At 44.5% G+C, this 16433-nt stretch overlaps 1 protein-coding gene across 1 annotated transcript in view; it reads right to left on the reverse strand.

Moving 5' to 3' along the window:
* The window catches only part of LOC126198784 (vascular endothelial growth factor A-like), a 101546-nt gene extending 86100 nt beyond the window's left edge, over window positions 1–15446 (reverse strand). The window contains exon 1 of the mRNA XM_049935350.1: window positions 15248–15446. Within this exon, the coding sequence (XP_049791307.1) occupies window positions 15248–15430 (183 nt within the window). The 5' untranslated portion in view covers window positions 15431–15446. The remainder of the gene's footprint in view (window positions 1–15247) is intronic.
* Between the last annotated feature and the right edge of the window lie 987 nt (window positions 15447–16433).

Genomic DNA, 16433 nt, shown 5'->3' on the forward strand with positions numbered 1-16433 from the left:
AATACAGATAGTGTTAAGGATCAGTGGACGAAGTTCAAAACCATCGTACAATATGTGTTAGATGAGTATGTAGCAAGCAAGATCGTAAGAGATGGAAAAGAGCCACCGTGGTACAACAACCGAGTTAGAAAGTTGCTCGGAAGCAAAGGGAACTTCACAGCAAACAAACATAGCCAAAGCCTTGCAGACAAACAAAAATTACGCGAAGCGAAATGTAGTGTGAGGAGTGCTATGCGAGAGGCGACCAATGAATTCGAAAGTGAAGTTCTGTGTACTGACTTGGCAGAAAATCCTAAGAAATTTTAGTCTTATGTCAAAGCGGTAGGTGGATCAAAACAAAATGTCCAGACACTCTGTGACCAAAATGGTACTGAAACAGAGGATGACAGACTAAAGGCCGAAGTACTAAATGTCTTTTTCCTAAGTTGTTTCACAGAGGAAGACTGCACTGTAGTTCCTTCTCTAGATTTTCGCACAGATGACAAAATGGTAGATATCGAAATAGATGACAGAGGGATAGAGAAACAATTAAAATCGCTCAGAAGAGGAAAGGCCGCTGGACCTGGTGAGATACCAGTTCGATTTTACACAGAGTACGCGAAGGAACTTGCCGCCGCCGCCCGCCCCCCCCCCCCCCCCCCCCCTTCTTGCAGCGGTGTACCGTAGGTCTCTAGAAGAGAGTAGCGTTCCAAAAGGTTGGAAAACGGCACGTCATCCCCGTTTTCAAGAAGGGACGTTGAACAGATGTTCAGAAATATAGACCTATATGTCTAACGTCGATCAGTTGTAGAATTTTGGAACACGCCTTATGTTCGAGTATAATGACTTTTCTGGAGACTAGAAATCTACTCTCTAGAAATCAGCATGGGTTTCGAAAAAGACGATCGGTGAAACCCAGCTCGCGCTATTCGCCAACGACACTCAGAAGGCCACAGACTCGGGTTCCCAGGTAGATGCCGTGTTTCTTGACTTCCGCAAGGCGTTCGATACGGTTTCCCACAGTCGTTTATTGAACAAGGTAAGAGCATATGGACTATCAGACCAATTGTGTGATTGGAATGAAGAGTTCCTAGATAACAGAAAGCAGCATGTCATTCTCAATGGAGAGAAGTTTTCCGAAGTAAGAGTGATTTCAGGTGTGCCGCAGGGTAGTGTCACAAGATCGTTGCTATTCACAATATACAGGGTGTTTCAAAAATGACCGGTATATTTGAAACGGCAATAAAAACTAAACGAGCAGCGATAGAAATACACCGTTTGTTGCAATATGCTTGGGACAACAGTACATTTTCAGGCAGACAAACTTTCGAAATTACAGTAGTTACAATTTTCAACAACAGATGGCGCTGCGGTCTGGGTTCAAATGGTTCAAATGGCTCTGAGCACTATGGGACTCAACTGCTGAGGTCATTAGTCCCCTAGAACTGAGAACTAGTTAAACCTAACTAACCTAAGGGCATCACAAACATCCATGCCCGAGGCAGGATTCGAACCTGCGACCGTAGCGGTCTTGCGGTTCCAGACTGCAGCGCCTTTAACCGCTGCGGTCTGGGAAACTCTATAGTACGATATTTTCCACATATCCACCATGCGTAGCAATAATATGGCGTAGTCTCTGAATGAAATTACCCGAAACCTTTGACAACGTGTCTGGCGGAATGGCTTCACATGCAGATGAGATGTACTGCTTCAGCTGTTCAATTGTTTCTGGATTCTGGCGGTACACCTGGTCTTTCAAGTGTCCCCACACAAAGAAGTCACAGGGGTTCATGTCTGGCGAATAGGGAGGCCAATCCACGCCGCCTCCTGTATGTTTCGGATAGCCCAAAGCAATCACACGATCATCGAAATATTCATTCAGGAAATTAAAGACGTCGGCCGTGCGATGTGGCCGGGCACCATCTTGCATAAACCACGAGGTGTTCGCAGTGTCGTCTAAGGCAATTTGTACCGCCACAAATTCACGAAGAATGTCCATATAGCGTGATGCAGTAATCGTTTCGGATCTGAAAAATGGGCCAATGATTCCTTTGGAAGAAATGGCGGCCCAGACCAGTACTTTTTGAGGATGAAGGGACGATGGGACTGCAACATGGGGCTTTTCGGTTCCCCATATGCGCCAGTTCTGTTTATTGACGAAGCCGTCCAGGTAAAAATAAGCTTCGTCAGTAAACCAAATGCTGCCCACATGCATATCGCCGTCATCAATCCTGTGCACTATATCGTTAGCGAATGTCTCTCGTGCAGCAATGGTAGCGGCGCTGAGGGTTTGCCGCGTTTGAATTTTGTATGGATAGAGGTGTGAACTCTGGCGCATGAGACGATACGTGGACGTTGGCGTCATTTGGACCGCAGCTGCAACACGGCGAACGGAAACCCGAGGCCGCTGTTGGATCACCTGCTGCACTAGCTGCGCGTTGCCCTCTGTGGTTGCCGTACGCAGTCGCCCTACCTTTCCAGCACGTTCATCCGTCACGTTCCCAGTCCGTTGAAATTTTTCAAACAGATCCTTTATTGTATCGCTTTTCGGTCCTTTGGTTACATTAAACCTCCGTTGCAAACTTCGTCTTGTTGCAACAACACTGTGTTCTAGGTGGTGGAATTCCAACACCAGAAAAACCCTCTGTTCTAAGGAATAAACCATGTTGTCTACAGCACACCTGCACGTTGTGAACAGCACACGCTTACAGCAGAAAGACGACGTACAGAATGGCGCACCCACAGACTGCGTTGTCTTCTATATCTTTCACATCACTTGCAGCGCCATCTGTTGTTGAAAATTGTAACTACTGTAATTTCGAAAGTTTGTCCGCCTGAAAATGTACTGTTGTCCCAAGCATATTGCAACAAACGGTGTATTTCTATCGCTGCTCGTTTAGTTTTTATTGCCGTTTCAAATATACCGGTCATTTTTGAAACACCCTGTATATAAATGACCTGGTGGATGACATCGGATGTTCACTGAGGCTTTTTGCGGATGATGCTGTAATATATCGAGAGGTTGTAACAACGGAAAATTGTACTGAAATGCAGGAGGATCTGCAATGAATTAACGCATGATGCAGGGAATGGCAATTGAATTTCAATGTAGACTAGTGTAATGTACTGAGAATACATAAAAAGAAAGATCGTTTATCATTTAGCTACAATATAGCAGGTCAGCAACTAGAAGCAGTTAATTCCATAAATTATCTGGGAGTAGGCATTATGGAATGACCATATAAAATGAATCGTCGGTAAAGCAGATGCCAGACAGATTCATTGGAAGAATCCAAGGACATGTAGTCCAAAAACAAAGGAAGTAGGTTACAGTACAGTTGTTCGCCCACTGCTTGAATACTGCTCACCGGTGTGGGATCCGTACCAGACAGGGTTGATAGAAGAGATAGAGAAGATCCAACGGAGAGCAGCGCGCTTCGTTACAGGATCATTTAGTAATCGCGAAAGTGTTACGGAGATGACAGATAAACTCCAGTGGAAGACTCTGCAGGAGAGACGCTCAGTAGCTCGGTACGGCTTTTGTTGAAGTTTCGAGAACATAACTTCACCGAGGAGTCAAGCAGTATATTGCTTCCTCCTACGTATATCTCGCGAAGAGACCATGAGGATAAAATCAGAGAGATTAGAGCCCACACAGAGGCATATCGACAATCCTTTCCACGAACAATACGAGACTGGAATAGAAGGGAGAACCGATAGAGGTACTCAAGGTACCCTCCGCCACACACCGTCAGGTGGCTTGCGGAGTATGGATGTAGATTTAGAGTCTGACCTGTGTCAAACCCGAACTTTGTTAGAGTGTCTTATCCTATTTTATCACGCTCTGTGATCTGTACCATTTTCGGTATAAATATACTACTCCACCTCGATTATGTATGCATTGTGTTTTATACCTTCCATCATTTCCTGTAAATATTGGAAATTTGTGGTAAGTCCCTATGGGACCAAACTCCTGAGATCATCGGTCCCTAGGCTTAAGCACTATTTAATCTAAAACTAACTTATGCTGTGGACAACACACACACACACACACACACACACACACACACACACACACACACACACACACACACACAATGCCCGAGGGAGGACTCGAACCTCCGAAGGGGCAGCCTTGCGAACCGTTTCAAGGCTTCCTTGGCCACACGGCTACCCCACGCGGCTATGTGATTATTCCTGTCTGTTCCTCAGCAACCATCAAGCAGTGTGTTTATTTTATAAGAATGGTGTCCAGACTGTGCGATGCAAAATTTGTTAGTAGTGTCAGTATCATGACTAGCTGTTAGGCGCCGGTACTGCTATGGCGACGTAGGGCTTCAATACAAGCATCGGTGTGCATTACAGTTGAAGACAATAAACGTGTGTCTAGACAAGGTGAGCAGGGCTTTACTCGCAAAGCTACACTCCTGGAAATGGAAAAAAGAACACATTGACACCGGTGTGTCAGACCCACCATACTTGCTCCGGACACTGCGAGAGGGCTGTACAAGCAATGATCATACGCACGGCACAGCGGACACACCAGGAACCGCGGTCTTGGCCGTCGAATGGCGCTAGCTGTGCAGCATTTGTGCACCGCCGCCGTCAGTGTCAGCCAGTTTGCCGTGGCATACGGAGCTCCATCGCAGTCTTTAACACTGGTAGCATGCCGCGACAGCGTGGACGTGAACCGTATGTGCAGTTGACGGACTTTGAGCGAGGGCGTATAGTGGGCATGCGGGAGGCCGGGTGGACGTACCGCCGAATTGCTCAACACGTGGGGCGTGAGGTCTCCACAGTACATCGATGTTGTCGCCAGTGGTCGGCGGAAGGTGCACGTGCCCGTCGACCTGGGACCGGACCGCAGCGACGCACGGATGCACGCCAAGACCGTAGGATCCTACGCAGTGCCGTAGGGGACCGCACCGCCACTTCCCAGCAAATTAGGGACACTGTTGCTCCTGGGGTATCGGCGAGGACCATTCGCAACCGTCTCCATGAAGCTGGGCTACGGTCCCGCACACCGTTAGGCCGTATTCCGCTCACGCCCCAACATCGTGCAGCCCGCCTCCAGTGGTGTCGCGACAGGCGTGAATGGAGGGACGAATGGAGACGTGTCGTCTTCAGCGATGAGAGTCGCTTCTGCCTTGGTGCCAATGATGGTCGTATGCGTGTTTGGCGCCGTGCAGGTGAGCGCCACAATCAGGACTGCATACGACCGAGGCACACAGGGCCAACACCCGGCATCATGGTGTGGGGAGCGATCTCCTACACTGGCCGTACACCACTGGTGATCGTCGAGGGGACACTGAATAGTGCACGGTACATCCAAACCGTCATCGAACCCATCGTTCTACCATTCCTAGACCGGCAAGGGAACTTTGCTGTTCCAACAGGACAATGCACGTCCGCATGTATCCCGTGCCACCCAACGTGCTCTAGAAGGTGTAAGTCAACTACCCTGGCCAGCAAGATCTCCGGATCTGTCCCCCATTGAGCATGTTTGGGACTGGATGAAGCGTCGTCTCACGCGGTCTGCACGTCCAGCACGAACGCTGGTCCAACTGAGGCGCCACGTGGAAATGGCATGGCAAGCCGTTCCACAGGACTACATCCAGCATCTCTACGATCGTCTCCATGGGAGAATAGCAGCCTGCATTGCTGCGAAAGGTGGATATACACTGTACTAGTGCCGAAATTGTGCATGCTCTGTTGCCTGTGTCTATGTGCCTGTGGTTCTGTCAGTGTGATCATGTGATGTATCTGACCCCAGGAATGTGTCAATAAAGTTTCCCCTTCCTGGGACAATGAATTCACGGTGTTCTTATTTCAATTTCCAGGAGTGTATATTATCAAAATAACAACAATAACGCTGCTATTCTTCGCGAGCATTGGCCCATTAAAGGAATACAGACAGATCCTCTTTCCGCATTGTGTTTGAAGAACATGATTCGGAAGTTCGAAGCAACTGGCGATTTGGGAATAGCTCATGGGAGAGACCGACTGCCAATTGCGCCACAAACTGTTGAAGTTACTGTTGCCATGGCTGAGAATGCTGGACGCAATGTGTGATCTTAAAGGAGTGCACGAATTGTATCATGACAGATGACTATTCCATAGCCCAACGTTCGAAAAGTGCTGCGTAAGACTGTAAAATGGTATCTCTAGTTTGGTTCTAGGATGTTGTGTATGCAGATGGCCGTTACACCGAGCAACGTTTGTAACCTGGAACGTAAGCATGGTACGCAATTAACAAATGTCAATCTCTAATGTGGAAATTAGAGTGTGTTCCTTTCAATGGTTTATTCGTTAGTACCCTTCCGCGAATGCTGACAATACCTCCACAAAGTTTCTTTGTCCTACGATGACTCGTTTTTCGTGGGGTGCCTTCAAGTAACGAAATTTAAACAACCATTTACTTCTTAATCTCGATGGCACTTAAGTTGAAATTCAGAATTGTTAGAACACATTTTAAGGTAATTTTGGCAATGCGGGATACCATATTGCTTTAAATCATCATCTGCAGCTTTCATCAATTATTTTTCCTGTTACGAAACGGCGAAACACAGATCCAGTTATTACAAAGTGAGCAACGTGACCTCTGCTGTTCCTGATCTATATAAATGACCTGGGTGACTATCTGAGCAGTTCTCTTAGGTTGTTCGCAGATGATGCTGTAATTTACCGTCTAGTAAGGTCACCCGAAGACCAGTATCAGCTGCAAAGCTGATTTAGAAAGGATTGCTGTATGGTGTGGCAGGTGACAGTTGACGCTAAATAACGAAAAGTGTGAGGTGGTCCACATGAGTTCCAAAAGAAATCCGTTGGAATTCGATTACTCGATAAAGAGTACAATTCTCAAGGCTGTCAATTCAACTAAGTACCTGGGTGTTAAAATCACGAACAACTTCAGTTGGAAAGACCACATAGATAATATTGTGGGGAAGGCGAGCCAAAGGTTGCTTTTCATTGGCAGGACACTCCGGAGATGCAACAAGTCCACTAAAGAGACAGCTTACACTACACTCGTTCTTCCTCTGTTAGAATATTGCTCCGCGGTGTGGGATCCTTACCAGGTGGGATTGACGGAGGGCATCGAAAGGGTGAAAAAAAAAAAAAAAAAAAAAAAAAAAAAAAAAAAAAAAGAAGGGCAACTCGTTTTGTATTATCACGCAATAGGGGAGAGAAAGTGGCAGGTGTGATACGCAAGTTGGGATGGAAGTCATTAAAGCAAAGACGTTTTTCGTCGCGGCGAGATCTATTTACGAAATTTCAGTCACCAACTTTCTCTTCCGAATGCGAAAATATTTTGTTGAGCCCAACCTGCATAGGTAGGAATGATCATCAAAATAAGAGAAATCAGAGCTCGAACAGAAAGGTTTAGGTGTTCGTTTTTCCCGCGCGCTGTTCGGGAGTTGAATGGTAGAGAGATAGTATGATTGTGGTTCGATGAACCCTCTGCCAAGCACTTAAATGTGAATTGCAAAGTAATCATGTAGATGTAGATGAACTAGCTTTCGCTTTCAAGAGAACACCTGTCACTACAGGACAAATTATAGCAATGCAGGCTGAACACACTGCCGAAATCTTATTTCTACATTCGGTGTGTTACCTAAAGTTTCCCAAGTTTGAATTTCGCTTGCAAATGGTTACTAGTACAGCGAAATACCGGTATGTCCACCTTACATCTGTGGCCAAGCGGGTGCGAGTCGAATGCTTACCTTAGATGGTGGGCTTACTTCTATTGCGTGTCCACGAGTTTGCGGTTTGGCAATGAATGACCTGAGAAAGCAGCGTGTGTGTACAAATTTGTTTTAAACTTGCGAAAACCGCTGCAGAAACGCACAAATGTTGAAGCAAGCTTTTGGTGACAACGTTTTAGATCAGAACTTATGAATGTATCCTGTAAGAAGTATTTAACATGAGGAGGACTGCGGGGAAATATGTGATACGACTGCTTCAAGGTCATCAGCAGCAACAACATGGGGAAGTCTGTAGGGAAATTAAAACGACTGCTTCGAGGCGATTCAAACTTACTTTCAAAGGTTGCTACTGCAAATATGGCTGAAAGAAATGTTGGCATCAGCTCGAAAGTTGGTTTAAACACCGTAGTGCTTTGCTAGATATAATGGTCAGTTATAGTTGGACTTGCAGTTTACTGTGGAATCCGAACCATGGTGCAACTCCGGCATTTTTCACGTCAACAAACACTGCTAGAGGAAAAAAAGTAATAAATGACATACAACCCTAGGTCTAACTGGGGATCCAACCAAGACCTTTGAAGATGTGGTCTAGCACTATTACTGAGCCACACGCAGCAATAGCTACAATGAAAGATTCCTTCAACTCGAACCGGAGACAAGAGTAGCGTTAAGCCGCCACCTCCTCTCCCTTCTCTCCCGTAATATGTATGTACAAGCTGCGTCTGGAAAGTTTCGTGACCACAGCACCTCGAGCGATTCCGCAAGTGCCGTTTCAAACAGCTTTACGATCTAAGTTAAAAGTGTGTTGTGGCTAGGAGTGATTCCTTTGAAGGCCAGTGAAGGTATTTTGTTTGTAATTCTTTTTTCCTTTATTGTCTGTAACAGATCACCGTACTTTTCACATGCAACTGGTATATCGTTATGTTTAAGAACGTTTGCAGGAGAAAATGAGGAGAGAACGTCCGCAAAAGTGGCTTACGAACGACTGGGTACTCGACCAAGACAAGGCACGACGAAAACAATCTACAGTATTCAGGAATTTTTGTTAAACGCTAAATAATAGTTATTATGGACTCACTGAACTCGCCATACTTAGCTCTGTGTGACTTCTTTCCCCATCCACAGGATGAACATCGAGTAAAAGGGGTGACGATTTAATACAGTGGAAGAGATTCAAGCGGAACTGCAGAAGGGACTAAGCAGCCTAATAAAAAAAGACTTCCGTGGTGCATTTCAGAAGTGACAAAAGATGAGAACGGTGTATTCACTCCCATGGGGACTACATCTGAAAGCGATGCTGCAGAATAAGAGCTAAATAAGACATAATAATTTCAACTAATGTATCACGTGAACTTTTCGATACCACATCCAGAAAATCTCTTATGACGTTAAACGGAAACGTGAGGAAGAGTAGAATTTAACATCTCGTGAACGTCGGTATCGTAAGGACAGAGGAAAAGAAGCGACAACGTGCTGTTTATGAATCCATCCTCTGATGCTATAGGAAAACCAGGATGTTCTCACAGGGGTACTATGTTCGCTCCTGGCATCAACGGTCATTAACGCAGATTTGAAAAGGGTCCGGCTCATGGTGTTCTGAATCTTTTGTTGAAAGGGTCGGTCAACAGCAGTTGAGATTAGCAGCTGCGGCCGAGGGCCAAATACCTGCTGTCCTGGGGAAAACTTGTATTCATGTTTACCCCGGCTGCTCTCATTGTCTGCTTCCAGCGCCCCTGGCTGCAACGGTAATGATCTGAAAGCAGACCCCGAAGTCGGTCTCTTAGCGGCACGAGAAGAAATCTTCGCGACAGCTTTGAATTTAGGCTTTAATATCTCCGTGAAAGGTTTCCTTAAATCGCTTCTTCCGCACGACTCTCTCGGCAATGCCACGGGCGATTCCTTCTGTTGTGCCTGTTGAGCTTGAGAAGACAGTAGCAGATTTTCCTATCCCACGCTTGTCTAAATCCGAGCTTGTACTACTTGCTAAATGATTTCGTTATGGGAGTCAGATCAGCTTCCCTTGCTTCTTTCGGTTCGACAAGTGTGACCAAAATAAAAGACCACTTACATAGAATTCTCGTCGAATCATCTTTGAAATATAATAATCATCCGCGCTAATATAATCAATATGTAGTTATATAAGTCCCCTAGCGGGAAAATTGTGGAGTACTTTTGGTTTCTTCCATTCCATATAGTTTTTCGGTGCTGAATCCGAATCTGTGGTTTGTTAACAAAATTTCGTGACGCTACCTTGAAAAATGCGAATGTGAAAATATTTATTGGCGGTTTTTTCTTATAACTCTAAAACTATCATGTTTTCGTGTATGACTCCCTATTGATAATGGAAGTATGTGAAATTATCTACAAATTTCACTATTTAGGTTTTTCCCGACGAACCGTTGTCACTGAGGCGCTCGTTGAAAACTGGGGGCCAACAAACCGCTGTTGCTTCGCCTGTCTCGTTGCAGTTCAGAGGAACGATTTAAAAACAGCAAATATCGACTGACGATAGGAGGTACAAACACCTGACGCCCAGATTTAAGGAGTGCAGTGTAAATGGCAAGTGCCGATCATTGTACGCATGCTTCTGAGCTGGTAGATATTTGAACGAAGGCTTCGATGTTGCAACCGAAGCGGATAATCGTGTATTCCGAGGCCGCGTTTCAAGGTTATTGTATAACGGCTACCATGCTTACATTACTTTCACCTTCCCCTTTCGCTTCCGCGGACATAAAACAGAAACTGAAGTACATTGCTGCTTCAATGGGAGGACGTGACGTCGATAAAGGAGTTCACTGCTACAGAATAAGGAAGCCACATATACGCCCAGGCCAACGAACATGTTGAAAACGTAAATTTGATAACGTTTGATCAAATATGAACAAAATTCTCATGGAGCAGTGAAAATTCACGCGTGTTTGCGTTTTAGAACACAAACGATGCAGGCCCCTTAGCTCTGTTTGATTGTCTTACGTTGAATGTGAAATGCCGGCCGCGGTGGCCGCGCGGTTCTGGCGCTGCAGTCCGGAACCGCGGGACTGCTACGGTCGCAGGTTGGAATCCTGCCTCGGGCATGGGTGTGTGTGATGTCCTTAGGTTAGTTGGGTTTGGGTAGTTCTAAGTTCTAGGGTACTTATGACCTAAGATGAGTCCCATAGTGCTCAGAGCCATTTGAACCATTTTTTTTAATGTGTAATGTAAAGTACAGAGAAAAGGTGAAGAGAATTAAGGATTGATTCCTTAATCCAGTCATTCTGAACTGGGATTTTCCAAATTCGCTCAAGCAGTATCGTTATTATTGTAGTTATTGTTATTTTCGTTTTGGCATTTGATAGTTCGACGTTTTATTGTTCTGATCTTTCACATTTAAAATTCTGAAACGTATGACATTTTATGTTCCTGAGTCGTTGACATATTTTCATTGCAAATAAAAAGTTAAATACACACTGTCCGAATTGAAATGCTCTCGCAGCCATTTTGTTGGGTCAAAGCAATACTTCGTATGAACAAAATTACTGAGACATAAGAAACACTTTGTGATGTTGTTTACTATTAAACAAACCACAGCAGCTCCAAAACATAGTGACCAAATCTCGAACGAAGCATATCGTCAAAATTTTAAACAACGCTATACTAGATTTCTGCAGACTAACCATGCTTTGAATTTGTGGAAAGGGAGTCAGATGCTTCCGTCCAGATATTTGACAGATGACTTTGCGCAGAGAATAAGCACTCATTTCTTCACATCTCCTTTTTTTACTAGTACATGTTCTAACGCGGGATATTTTGGGGTTTGTGCAGTTGATATCAAGACTCCATTGAGTATGATAGAGAGTTTATGTAATCAAAATAATCTACAGAACAAGTTATTGCCATACAGATCTCTTAAGCAAGTCTGATGAAGGAGGCGAAAGCATCCTACTGCGTTTCTCAACCGCCGTCTCGCGAATACGTGTCAGGTGTGTCCCTAGATTTTTTTGTCTTCTAATTTTCCGCAGATGAAAGATCTAGAACAGAACACATTTATGGCCAAATAATTTCTTGGAGTAATAAATTTGTAAAATTTGTAGCTTATAGCTGTTCGGTAATAAAAAATGTACAGAGTGTAAGTGTGTGTTTTTTGTTTTGCGGAAAAAATCACATTTAGGGATCGCGAAAGTTTGAAACGTACTTTGGTGTACCTCACTGGAAAAAAAAAAGGTTGAGAAACGCGACCCCAGAGCAAATAGTCTGATCAGACCTTTGTGGAAACCTAAGTGCACATTATTTATCCATCCTACACTACACACAAAGCTAGCCAAATATGAAGACTGTAGGAACCTATATGTTTCATTGGAATTTTCAAATATAAACGGTTTCTTTCAAATACCTGGTGGAACATTCTTGTATTTTTACTGTTCTAGACGACATATTTGGCTCTGTATCGATTTATGACGAACAACGGAAGGAAGTCCCGACGAAGACCGGATCCTGCGGCTTCGAAATACGTAACCCAGTGCTGGTAGCACGCAACTCTTAATTCGAACTTGTTTATCGCTACTGCAGCTTTGCCGGTGTAGCCTGGCGGGAACCACTGGCATTTCTACGCAGAAGGGACGCCTAACCGTAGCAAAATAAAAAAAATATAATAAAGGATATAATCAGAGAACTTTGTACCGTTCTGATGAAAACACTTCACGGTCCGACACAGAACTTCAGCGTGCGTGGCAATACACACACGTGCACAGACATGCACACAGAATGTTTACGTATGAATTGTCACATATGTCGTGCGAGGAAGATCCACGAGGCGCTACAGTGATAACAACAGCTTAGTCGGCAATGGAAAACATTAGAACCTCCACCACGATTTTAGTTTACTCCTTGTTATAATTGGGATAATTCCTTCAACAGAGCGGACCCGTTGCGCATCACTGCCAAAATTGAAATTGTAAATAAAGACTTTGTCGACAGAGATAAAACTCCAACAGCAACAAACTGTCTGCTAATCCTAACTAGTTAGATTCCTGCAAATTTATTTCGAGACAGTCCAATTCTGTTAATATTTGTTCTGGTTCGTCGGTGTGGAATGTTGCAAATAAACTTAACATGATCAAAAATAATCCTGTGAAACACAGAAAAAAATTGAGACTGTAAATTCAACACATCGAAATCTAGCATTAATTCCACACGAATGCGTTGTATGCAGTTCGCAGCACTAGACAGACACATAGGGCGTCGAAATTTGGGCAGAAATTCGAGAAACTATTAAAAATTGCCTTGCAAAGTTACGTTGTAGGCTGTTTATCCCCTGGTACTGGTAGCTGAGCTGTCATAGTGTCGGCCTCTCGTATCTAAGTTCAGCTGTTAAAAATCACCTTTCCTTCGAACTCAAGAACTATCTTACACTTTGTCATACTAAAAGCTTAAAACATCAGATTTCGTGACCGAACTTACATTAGTGGCACAGACGCAAAAATAAAATTGTCGAGAAAATTACCACTGTACCTACAGACAGTAGCGGCCACGATTAATGTTTTGGATTATTGTTTCTCGTGGTGTTTCTATACTGCTCTTTTTTATAATTACATCTTACTTCTCATCACTGAATTAACTTATGTATTATAACTGTGGTACTTTTATCTGATCAGTATAATATTACAATTTAGAGCTTCGTTTTCCGCAGTACGTGTGTACTGCTAAAACTGATCTTTTTTTGTGGGTCAGCGGGAAGGGGCGGCGAGGGGGCGGGGGTGGGAGGAGGCTAGAAGCCAACGTACCTTGCAGAGCCGGCACCGTGCAGTGCGAAAAGTAGCTTTTGTACCTATTTTTGGCTGAAACTTATGTTTACATTTTTAACACATTTAATACAACGTTGGGATAGCGAATTTTTCTAAGTTATTTACCGAAACACGCATTCATTCAAATTAAGTGATGCTTTGTAGCACACTTCTGTTTCTTCGTGCCTCTTGACCAGTTTTGAAAATAATGACGCTTTTCTTTTACTCCTACGATGCGCTTACTACAAGCGATAAGCCAAAACAGTGCCAACGGACCGTAGTGAGTTTGCAGAAGTCTTGCGAATATGCATTTTGGATCCTAGTCGCGCCCTGTTATGTAGTTTCCCTTTTAAGTTACACATACTCACAATGTATTTAGTAGATGTTTCCACTTTCATAGCTAGCAATTGCAATTCACTTTCCATTATTGACGAAGTTTGTGTGTTCTTTGTATTTTCGTCTCACTGAAGTCAATGCGGATCAAGAACTGTTTCACTCACTGACACATCATGACTTTTCGACTATGTCTTTAACGCCCGAGGAGGAAATAAAAAGAAATATCTCATCAATCTGTCCGTTTATGAAAGGATAGTTCATGAATCTGTTTCGCGAAATGGATGTGCCTTAGCTGTCACTACATTCTCCCGGCAAGTTCAACATACACACTGGAAACAAATTATGGTGGTTAGAGCTATGTAGCTATTCCATACGGTGCATCTACATAAAACGCACAAAAATACTCGACGGAGATTTGTGTTCGTAATAGAGCTTTTCTAAATTTGCGGTGCAGTTTTAGCTTTTAAAGCGACAGGTTAGTTAAATATGCCAAAGTGATTTCTTCATTTGTGTGGCCATAGTGTCCGAAAACTAGCCTTCAGTTGGCAACACTACACATACACAACTTACAGACGTAATTTTAACCACGAGAACGTAAACAAACACTATTGGTACCACATTTTGTCATGTTTCACGAAATTTGTAGTGGTGGCAACCAATGTAACTTTAAATCAAAAACAACCTTGACAATACCTGGACAGTGTGAGAACAGACGAAGTTGAAATATGACAAAAATGCTACCACTGACGGCGTTTTAAATCAGTAAAACGAAACGCGTGTCGTAATAAGTGCATATTTTTTTGCTTTGTTCTTATTTAGAAATTGCATACATGGACTTTAAATACCCGTCGATAAATGTCAGTAAGTTTCATATGGAGCTTACTTTGACATGTTACGCTATAAATCAATCTGGTAGCACAGCCTTTACTTCACAGCCACATTCGTCGGCCTCGCCAACTCACTACAGAATTATCACTTTTAATCCTATCCTAGACATTGAGTTAACGCTACAAACCTATCCGTCGCCACAACTAAAATTTCAGAGAGAGAAATAGATGTATATGAGAGAGAGAGAGAGAGAGAGAGAGAAGGGGGGGGGGGGGCACAAACTGCTTGAACTCTTAGATTTTATCCATACTGGATGAGAGGTCGTAGTTGTGAATGTCAATGTTAAAAAATATATCGGCTCAACAAGTGGTTGAGCCGATATATTTTTTAACATTGCTTGAACTCTATATAATCATGTACGAACCAGAAACCGCAGCGAAGCTCTCCGTTGCGGCCGGCCACCATCAAGACTCACGGTAATGTAAACTGGTGCAGGTGTCAGCGTGAAGGACGTAGCTGAGAAGCGTGAACGCCAACCACGATCTTAGCCACAGCTGTCAAAGCGCTGCGTTCAACTGCAGCAATCGAGTGGAAACGGAGCAGAAAATATACCGATAGGCGCGGGTCTTAGCACTCGCATACCTGCATTGGCGGGTGTTCTGGAGCCTGGGTGCTCGTCGTCGACGTGGTGGTGATGCGCGGTATCTTCATGCCCCGTCGCCTGCTGTAGCCCTGCCTGGCGAACTCTGCCGCGCCCACCACCTGCAGCAGCAGTAGCAGCGCCGTCGCCGCGCAGAACGCTCCCCTGCACGCAGCTGACACCATCCTCACCGGCCGACTGTCGTAGAGCTACTGAACACCTGCCGCGGCGCACCGGCATACAAGTAGAACGGCTCGAGGCGAAGCTGCTGCCACCTGGCGTGAAGGGACTCGCAGTTTGCGTCACGTCCAGTATCTTCGGGCTTCCCCGAAAAGATTGACGGGCTCCGCTCTCAAGTCCAGTGGACGGAAGTCGTCGAGACGCAGGAGACGTCGTCCCCGCGGATTTCTCGGGAATTGTGAGACACGCAGAGCTTTATTAGGATGACCAGAATGTCAGCCGAGGAGTACGTCAGATTTGTGGCATATCACCTACTCTTTTTGATATGTGCATATATGAGGTAATTAGATAATGGAGGTCATGAATTTGTCAACATTAACAATACCAATTCCCACACCTTCGACCCTACTGCAGGCGTACCCAAAGGGATTGCCCTATCTCCCCTTCCTTATATTCTCTACACTGCCGATATGCTACAAACACAACCTGTTCACCTCCGTCAATAAGCTGACGACACCGCTTTCCTAACCTTCTACTCTACACTCCAGTAATCCCATTGATTCCTCCAGATATATCTTAAACTATTTACCTGCTGGCGTAAGCAGTGACTTCTCAACCGAAACCCTTGCAAAACTCAAGCAATAATTATTGGACCAACCGCTCAGAGCTTTCTCTTCCATGAGGACTACCTCACCAGCTATACGTCCGCATCTTGGTCTAGTAGCTAGCGTTGCTGCCTCTGGATCACGGGGTCCTGGGTTCGATTCCCGGCAGGGTTGGAGATTTTCTCTGTCTGGGGATTGGCTGTTTGTGTTGTCCTCATCATTTCATCACCCTCATCATTCGTGACAGTGTATAGGTTGGACTGTATAAAAAAATTGGGTAGTGTAAAAGTTGGGACTTTGTACAGGTGCTGATGACCGCGCAGTTGAGCGCTCCACAAACTAAACATCATCATCATCGCCAGTTACGATGATCTTACCCTACTAAGAAACACTAACATATGTT

Source organism: Schistocerca nitens, chromosome 8, assembly GCF_023898315.1.
Source record: "Schistocerca nitens isolate TAMUIC-IGC-003100 chromosome 8, iqSchNite1.1, whole genome shotgun sequence".
Lineage (NCBI taxonomy): Eukaryota > Metazoa > Arthropoda > Insecta > Orthoptera > Acrididae > Schistocerca > Schistocerca nitens.